Raw genomic sequence first — 10,000 nt, 5'->3', positions numbered from 1 at the left:
GGGCACAGCTGTATGTGTGCATTCTGGTGGACGACACCTGTGAGATACAGCACAACGACAGGAAGCGCTTCACACTGCTGCCTTTCTGCCTGTGGTGTGTGTGTGTGTGTGTGTGTGTGTGTGTGTGTGTGTGTGTGTGTGTGTGTTTATGAGTATGTGATGCGACCTCAGTTACAAAGAGCAGTCTCTGACGACGCACGCCCTTCTCTGGTGCAAGTTTAGGACATTTTTTTAAACGTTTTTATTTGAAGAATCGTGGTGGATATGAGCGCGTTACGCCGTCGGAGCCTTCAATGAAATCAGAGGCCTTCGATTGGAAACTGCGCTGTAAAAAGGTAAGACGTGAACGAAGACAACAGATAAAGTGTCGATGAGTTAATCTGATCTCTCTATCAGTCGGATGAAAAGAAAAATGGACAAAAACGATAGCTCGTGTAGACGCTTTCTCCGAGCCACATATTCAAATCTATACACATTGTGTAGTAAGGAAACAGACTGTCATAGAATAGAGCTTATAAAGATCATTTTGGAAGTGATAAGTGGGGAGCTGAAGTTAGGGGATGTTTCTCGTGGTTGTTAAAATCAATAATAATAATAAAAAATAAAAAAAACATATTGATGTCCAGGTATCGATAGTTTTTTGTTTTTTTTTGTAATTCGTAGCTACGTCGTAAGAAGATTAATCAATCTCGCCACATTTTGGCGTCCCAAATGTACATGCTTTTAAAAGTTCATGACTGACTTAAGAAAGATCTTAAAATTTTGTTACATAACTATTAATGAAAGTATGATGAAGTTACACCCTAGTTAAAAGAGTTAACGTCATAAACCTTTAGTGTAGATGCTGAAATAATGCCACACCCAAGCTCAGCAGACAAACAGAGCTCTCGCATCCCGACGTGGGGTAAAAAGTATTAAACTGTGTGTGTGTGTAAGGTGTAAAAACCTTTTTGTTACACATTTCTCCCTGTTGGTACGTTGGTGACTTTACAGTATAATAAGACGTCTGATTAGACACGCAACGGCTAATATATAGAATAAATTATGTATATATATATATATATATATATATATATATATATATATATATATATATATATATATATATATATATATATATAGAGAGAGAGAGAGAGAGAGAGAGAGAGAGAGAGAGAAGAGAGAGAGAGATAAATGGAGATTGAATGTAGAATCAGATCAATAAAACAAGTTATGAGACACAGCAGTGTAACGTAACAATGGAAACTCGTCCACTTAAACCTCATATGAACCTGTATATATATATATATATATATATATATATATATATATATATATATATATATATATATATATATATATATACATAATTTATTCTATATATTAGCCGTTGCGTGTCTAATCAGACGTCTTATTATACTGTAAAGTATGAGGTAAGAGAATAGGAAGTTTTCTTTGTGTTTTAATGAAGGCTAGTGAAGTCACACATGGACCAAAAGTCTGGTCAATAAAACTAAATTATTAATACAATGACAAAATTTTCTACAATTGTTAAGAATTTTAAAATCTTTTGGTTGGTGAAAAGGCAGAAATTCAGAAATAAAGACATTTCTTACAGCAAATGCATTTAAAAATAAATACAAAGAAATATTTGGTTTGAATCAGGTTTATTCAAGGTATAAATTAGTCGCTCGAACACGACCGGATACTCAAATCGAAATCGCTCAGGATTTAAACCAAAGTAAGTCAGAATTAGAATCCAGTGAGACCTGAGGCAGATGATTCTTACCAGAAAATACGTCTCGACTATAAAACTCTATCTTTAATAGCGCATTTAGCGTAATTTACATAAATTAGCATTTATTTTGAATCTAAGCAAAATGTGTTGCGGTATTGACATAAATATAAAGTTAAATGTAGAATCGGCTCAATAAAACAAGTTAGGAGACACAGCAATGTGACGTAATGGAAACTCGTCCACTTAAACCTCATACGAACCTGTATAAAGTCATCTGAAATGATAAAAGATTATTATTATAATTCAACCTGTTTTGGAAAATGTAAAGTTTGACAATGACAAAAGTTTTTATAAACACATTTGTTCCAAATAAATATACCTTTATACACACACACACACACACACACACACACACACACACACACACACACACACACACACACACACATATATATATATAAAAGGTTGAGTGTGTTTTGTAAATGTCAAACTATCACGTCAAACATCTGGCAACCGATCACAGGTTCCCAGATCTCAGATCTAGGTCATACTTTACACATCGTCGATTCCCTTTAACACGTTTACCTGTCGATCAGGTAAACGTCACGGCTCTGTGCGAGCAGGCGGAACGTCATCGATTTCCACAAACACCAAAAATCTTTTAACACACCATTTACAAATAGACTTAAATTATGGCAACACAAATAAATTATCATCAAACCAACCCATCAAAATGACTGTAATGTAATATAAAATAAAGAAAGGAGCATGATGTTTTTAAAATATATATATATATAATATATTTATTTATTTATTTATTTTTAATGAGTTCATCACTTTTCTCACATTTATTGACTTCAAAATGAAGTCATTTAACAAAAAACATCTTTTTAAGTCTAAATTTTGAACATTTCAGTCCTTACTACCACGACTCTTTATGAAGTTATTGATTTCAGTTGAATATGAAATTAAACCTGTGCAGTGGGTTTTGAAAAATGCACAGGCTACTTTTCATGATTTCGGGAAACACCTTGCTCTTTTTTTTAATCACATCCCATCCCCCCTAATCGACGCCCACGGTTGTCTCTGCTTTATTTCCATTTTCACGTTACGGTAAAAGCCGAGCTCTGATTCAGAGACAGACAGAGAGAAGGATTTCCTTAAACGTGTCGAATCATCTCCTCGGAATCAGACGTTAAGCTCCAGACGTCGAGCGTTCTGTCTTTACATAACTGAGAGAATAAACGTCATCGTCTGCCCAGAAAGTACGAGAGCTTTTGATTGGTCAAAATGTGTTCATTAATTTTCTAGAGTCGCATTGCGCTCCTTCTAATACGTCTGTTCGACAGAATAACAAATGTATAATCGCTGATATGGTGAAGTTTTCCATACGTAACATTTACGGAAGGAGTCTCCAGTTTCAGCTCTTAGTCACAGTCTGAGGTAAAGTCTCATGATGTCATCAGGACAGAAGACGTGTTTTGTATGTCTTATTGATTTTGATAAGGGCGAAAGAGAGAAAGAGAGAGAGAGAGAGAGAGAGAGAGAGAGAGAGAGAGAGAGAGAGAGAGAGAGAGAGAGAGAGTATAAGATGTAAGGGAATGTGAGAGAGAACTAGTTTGCATTCCATAACAGTGCACATAATGCACACATTATATATATACAGTATTATATTTTATATATATTATATTATTTTATATATATACACATATTGGATTGTGGATTGTGAATATACATCTGGCACATATTCCTATCTATCTATCTATCTATCTATCTATCTATCTATCTATCTATCTATCTATCTATCTATCTATCTATCTATCTATCTATCTATCTATCTATCTATCTAACTAACTAACCTTAAACATAACCATAAAAAAGCCCTGTTGTTCTTTAACAAGAATATTATCGTAAATCTTTTCACACAAAAAGATTAAAACACTCATCGTACCTTTATATAGAAAAGACTGATATTCTTGGTGCTGACAGTAACGTCACATCACAATCTGTAATCTGTCCCTGATTATTTTCGTATGACTTCATCCCATACATTACATATGTGTTTAATTCTGAAATAAACACCTTCGTCCTTTACCTCGTCGATCTCCAGCACTTAACGAGTTCCAAATGGTTTGCAAACAGTTTAGTGGACGGTTTTGTCAGAATTCTCGAATCCTTTTTGCAGTGAAAAAGCTGTGAAAGAAGGACGTATTTTATTCTGGTGACTTTAGTAGAAAATTTATTTGAATGAACTCAATTACTTAACAACTCATTGAGGAAATTCTAGTTATTAAGTTATTAACCATTACGGAGTCTGTGACAGGATTTTTATTTATTTATTTTTTTGTAGTAATGAACCAAAACACAATGCAATTAGCTATTAAGCTATTAGCTAGTTGCTAGCTTGGATACGTTCTCAGTGATTTACATAAAACTAGCTATGAGGTGGAGATGAAGGTGTTTAAGGTTGACTTTAGGTTTCTTTTTTTCTTTTCCTCTTATTATTATTATTATTATTATTATTATTATTATTATTATTGATTTTTTTTAAGTCATTATTTCTTTTGATATTTTTCACCAAAATGTAGAGCAAAGAACTAGCTAGCTAGCATAGCGTCTAGAGCTGATTAGCTTTTGGGTGATTTATAGTTGTAGTTATGTGTAATTATATGACTAAATCCTTAAAAGGGATTTGTGTTTATTTATTTTTTTTACACAGTACATATTTACAAATTGTCCTGTTTTGATTAGCCTTTGTAGCCAGAGGCTAACCCTACAATTTCGAGCAGATTTGCTGCATACACAAGTCTATTGGTACTGTATAAGCAAGTTTCCTGAACTATTAAATAACACACAAACTGTGCAGAATAAACATAAGTGAAAGAAGAACCTCGGTGAGTATCATCATGACTCCGGATTATTAAAGATCACGACTTGGTCAGAGGTAAAACAAACACGAGAGCTGTAACAGATACTGAATATTTTGTGAGAACACAAAGCTGAGGAATGTAATAACAGCTCTGAACCAACACAACCTGATTTTAGGGAATGTGACGCTGGTATTCTTGAGCTTAACGTCCTCTCTTTTGGACTTCACATGCTCATAGAGCAGCTCAGGAAAGTAACAGGATGTAGCGATACTCATTAACAACCAACACACACACACACACACACACACACACACACACACACACACACACACACACACACACACACACACACACAGATATTTAACCTTGAGTCTCTCTCTCAGGACTCTTTTTATTTTGGGACTGAACTCCATTAGAGAAGCTTCTGGTGGAAACTTTTGACTCCGGTTGTGTTTTCAGTCTCACCCGTGAACCCTCACTCCCTGAATACACTCCAAACCGAGAAGGTCAGCCTGCTCCTGACCCGACCCAGAAGTTTCTCACAGATTCAGATCTCCGAGAGAGAGTCGTGAACTAGTTATTTTAGTTATCAGGGATTAGTTATTTACTCTAAGAGGATACGATATATTTATAGAAACCTATACAGAGGGTCACATGAGTAGTGTGGATTCAATACTTCAGTATTTACATCAGTATTGACATCTGAATAAAACCCAGCTGAGTCTCTGTTTACACTCGAATCAGTTCTTCAGCTTAAAGACATTCTTCTTATTTCTTTCTTTACCTGATTTTTTTTAGTCAGGTTTTACGTTAAGATGGAACTTTTTTTTTTTCAGATAACGTTACTGAAAACCTGACTATCAGCTGATGTTGATATTTATCCCATATATATTGGTTATTATAGTAGAATTTATTTGCAATGTTTTAAGCTTTAAGATGAGGGAAAAAATACAAAAAAAGCAAGAGACAAGACTAGGAAGATGACTTATCCAAAACTTAAACCGCACACTGCCCAAGTTCATACATACATATTTCAGTCAAATATATAATTTACAACTTACAAAATTTTACTCCAATCAGCTCAGACACACTTCCTTCTTTAAATTCGATACGGGACTGAATCTTTATTAAACATCGTCTTTAAGCTCTTATCTTTAAGTCCTTATTCACGTCACTACCACATTTCAGCATTCAGACTTTATTGGCGTTTATAGTGTGAGGAGGCGGAGTTACAGATTCCTCATTAAACACGTTCTGTTTACTTGAAATGCTTTTTTTTTTCTCTCACATTACAGATTATAAACCGCAACAATTAAAATTCCTTATTCATTTAACATCACAATCGTACATTTCATCCATTAATAGTTACATGTAATGGAATGCTTCGGAAAAAAAAAATCATTTACGTTATAGCAGCTATAAATGTCTGGGTTCCTCGCCTCATCCTCTCTTTACGCTCTTTCTCGAAGAAGAAGAAGGAGAAGAAGAAGAAGAAGAAGAAGAAGAAGAAATAATAATAAATAACAACAGATTAAAAACTTGGTGAAGTTGAAAAATCTCTGAAAAAGCCCTGCCACTGGAGACTCCTTCCTAAACAAAATAATTAACTTGTATTTTAATGTCTGATTTGTTTAACAAGGTTTCTGTCTGTTCTTCAGAGACCATGGGAAACTGTAACTCTTACGACTCGGAGGACGGCTTCTCCTACCACCCTGATGATGAGATCTGCGATCACTGCAACTGCCCCATTCCTCCGGGGAACCAGGTACGTGGTGGATCTTCGAAACTGTAACTTTGAGATACTTTGCGGTGAAAAGTAACAGTATCGTGGAGCTTTGTGTTGGATGTTTTTCACTGCGTCTGTGAAGGGTTTAATGTGTTTAACTGTGAAACGTGGCTTTATTCGAGTGACTCACGGACATGGGTCTGGTTTGGCGTGAATGTTTCTAACATCGCGTACATACAACCGAGAAGAAGAATCACGTATTCTTTATTTATTGTCAATTATTACTGGTCTATCTATCTATCTATCTATCTATCTATCTATCTATCTATCTATCTATCTATCTATTTTCTATCTATCTATCTATCTATCTATCTATCTATCATCTATCTATCTATCTATCTATCTATCTATCTATCTATCTATCTATCTATCTATCTATCTATCTGTCTGTCTATCTATCTATCTATCTATCTGTCTGTCTCGTGTCCGTGTTGATGACCGAACGTCTTCCTCTCATCTGACTCCACAGTGGTGTTAATATGAAGCTCGTATGAAAGTAAACACTCAGGACTTTAAGAGTTTGTAGAGTTTCATCACTATTTCTGTTTTTCTCTACAACACTAGAGGTGATATTTTCATAGAAAAGATCAGTTCGTTTTTTTTTTTTATCAAACCCATTTCTGCTCTCCGAGACGCTCCGAGCGTTTGTCCGTCTAAAAAGCAGCTCGGATTTCTCGGAACACTAAACATTCAGTGCAAGATCATCAACAGAGGGAAAAAACACACGTCTAAAACACGCCGAAAGAACGACAGAGTCCTGACTTTTTAGATCAGACTCACAGACGCGACATCAAGCCGCTTGTTTATACTGAGTAAAAAAAGTGAAAAGGGGTTCGATAATTATAATTATAAAGGTATATAAAGTATTCTGTAATTAGTAACTCGGTAGTATAAGAGAAATACACACATTGCCAGAAAGCTGCTAATTTTAGAGCGTGCGAGGGCCTCAGGATAAGAGCACATAGACGTACAGAGCGGATGCTGACGTGCTGAACGGCTCTGTGGTCTCGTCGTGGAGAGAGAGAGAGAGAGAAGAAAGAGACGGGGTGCAGGAGTGGTGTTAGAGACGAACGGAAGAGGGTCGAAGAAAAGAAAACTTAGCGGTGAGACGAGGCAACGCGATCGAGAGAGCGAGTGAAGCAGATCTGATTTGCTGCCTTCACTTAAAGATGTCTTAGAGACTTCAGAGCAATTTCAGGGAAATGTTTCAAAAAGAAAGACTTGTATGAAAACGACATTACACGCTTCACCCGAGGACAAGTTGGTGAATTAACGTTACCTCAAAATCATAGTCTGGCTTTCATTATTTGTTTGTAGCCTTTTAGAGAAATCTCAGTTTACACGCAGAGCCTGTGGTTTCACAGTAACTGGAAGAATATATCATATAAACTCATGAAAAAAAACTCCATATCAAAAGAAAACCCCACGTTTTTGAAGTAAAATGTTTATGAAAAGCTGATACCTGACACACACACACACACACACACACACACACACAGGTTTCAGTTTCACTATTTAATCACTTGCTCCTGGTGTTTTTCAGCTGACTTTGCAATCCAGTCTGAAACCCCAAACTGACATTAACGCCTTTTCCGATTTCCTCGTTTTCGTCGCTCCGCTCGTCTCAGTGCAGCACAAGTCCAGGACGTTCGTAGTGTTGTACAATCTGTCTGTGTGACTCATTTATCACACACTTCCCTCCAGGCTTAAAGGTCTAAAATAACAAAATGTATTATATGATCATCTACCCAGGGGCTAGACGTTAGGCCACGCCCACTATTTAAAATCATTAATAAATAAATCGAGAAATTCCGCTTCAAGACGGTGATATTACAGTAGCTATCGGCGATCGGTATCGTGACGAGAAATCAGTTTCTTAACAATCTTACACGCTAAACTGGTAGCTAAAAACTCCTACTACCGTTTAGCTTTGTAGTTGATGTCTCCATAGCAACATCATGGCAATAGAGTCTCCTGTCTCAGGGTTGATGAGCGAACGGTCCTGAATGTTTATAGTGAGCGAGAAGTCGTGTAAAAGTAACTATAAGAGGATAAAACCTACGGTGTTGTGTATATGTGTTGTTCTTTGGTTGTTGGTGAACTACAGCGTGATGAGAGGAACGAAACACTTTATTACAGGAGAGTAAAAAGCTCGGAGGTCACGTCACAGCATTGATTTTTATTTTCTTTACACTTTCACCATCAGAAAACGAAAGGTCAATGGTGAGGGGCGGAGCTGCTACACGCCGTACCCTCAGGTTCTGCGCAGCATCAGAAGAGAACCAATTAGAATTGGACTCCTTTGGTGTATCATTGGGGGGCACGGTGGCTTAGTGGTTAGCATGTTCGCCTCACACCTCCAGGGTTGGGGGTTTGATTCCCACCTCCGCCTTGTGTGTGTGGAGTTTGCATGTTCTCCCCGTGCCTCGGGGGTTTCATCCGGGTACTCCGGTTTCCTCCCCCGGTCCAAAGGCATGCATGGTAGGTTGATTGGCATCTCTGGAAAATTGTCCGTAGTGTGTGATTGAGAGTGTGTGTGTGCCCTGTGATGGGTTAGCACTCCATCCAGACTGTATCCTGCCTTGATGCCCCATGACGGCTGAGATAGGCACAGGCTCCCCGTGACCCGAGAAGTTCAGATAAGCGGTAGAAAATGAGTGAGAGAGTGAGTGGTGTATCATTGGGGGCACGGTGGCTTAGTGGTTAGCACGTTCGCCTCACACCTCCAGGGTTGGGGGTTCGATTCCCACCTCCGCCTTGTGTGTGTGGAGTTTGCATGTTCTCCCCGTGCCTCGGGGGTTTCCTCCGGGTACTTCGGTTTCCTCCCCCAGTCCAAAGACATGCATGGTAGGTTGATTGGCATCTCTGGAAAATTGTCCGTAGTGTGTTAGTGTGTGTGTGAATGAGAGTGTGTGAGTGTGTGTGAATGAGAGCGTGTGTGTGTGCCCTGTGATGGGTTGGCACTCCGTCCAGGGTGTATCCTGCCTCGATGCCCGATGACCCGAGAAGTTCGGATAAGCGGTAGAAAATGAATGAATGGTGTATCATTTACTCTTCTGCTTGTTTTATTTTCAGATCCCGTACGACGACACCAAGCTCCCGATCAACTACACGCCACCGCCGATCTCACCGTTACCAGGTGAGACGAACAATATCGCAAGCTGAGTGTTCTGATCTGCTGTATCGCTGATCATCATCAGTCGCATCATCAGCATTCTGTTCTAGATTGGACTTTTAGAGTCTGATAAATAAATTTGATGCAGACCCATAAAAAAAATCTATAAATTCTGTGTTCTGATTGGTCGGTTTAACAGTGACTCCAAATCACAGGGTTTATGTTAATACGCTTGTTCTGAAAGGTTAGCGTTTCTATAGCAACAGGAAAGCCTTTAGGATGGAGGACTTTCCACAGTGCGATTTCTTATTGACTTTATTATTATTATTATTATTATTATTATTATTATTATTATTATTATTATTATTATTATTATTATTATTATGTCATTATAATGTCATTTTATTTTTATGACTGTTTGTTCCTATCTTCTATAACACAAGTGTAACCTTTTTCTCAGACTTTCCACAACATCGAGTGCAACTATAAATGGACAAAAAGCGCGACATGTC

The 10,000-nt window shown here is 37.5% G+C and overlaps 1 protein-coding gene across 1 annotated transcript in view; it reads left to right on the top strand.

The window, feature by feature from the left end:
- The first annotated feature begins 115 nt into the window (after positions 1 to 115).
- Positions 116 to 10,000, top strand: part of lck (LCK proto-oncogene, Src family tyrosine kinase) — a 34,282-nt gene continuing 24,397 nt past the window's right edge. The window contains exons 1-3 of the mRNA XM_027144126.2: positions 116 to 335; positions 6,246 to 6,352; positions 9,449 to 9,512. Of these exons, the coding sequence (XP_026999927.1) occupies positions 6,251 to 6,352; positions 9,449 to 9,512 (166 nt within the window). The 5' untranslated portion in view covers positions 116 to 335; positions 6,246 to 6,250. The remainder of the gene's footprint in view (positions 336 to 6,245; positions 6,353 to 9,448; positions 9,513 to 10,000) is intronic.

Source organism: Tachysurus fulvidraco, chromosome 12 (assembly GCF_022655615.1).
Source record: "Tachysurus fulvidraco isolate hzauxx_2018 chromosome 12, HZAU_PFXX_2.0, whole genome shotgun sequence".
Lineage (NCBI taxonomy): Eukaryota > Metazoa > Chordata > Actinopteri > Siluriformes > Bagridae > Tachysurus > Tachysurus fulvidraco.
The sequence above is the reverse complement of the archived record's forward strand: the minus strand, read 5'-3'. Positions and strand labels throughout refer to the sequence as shown.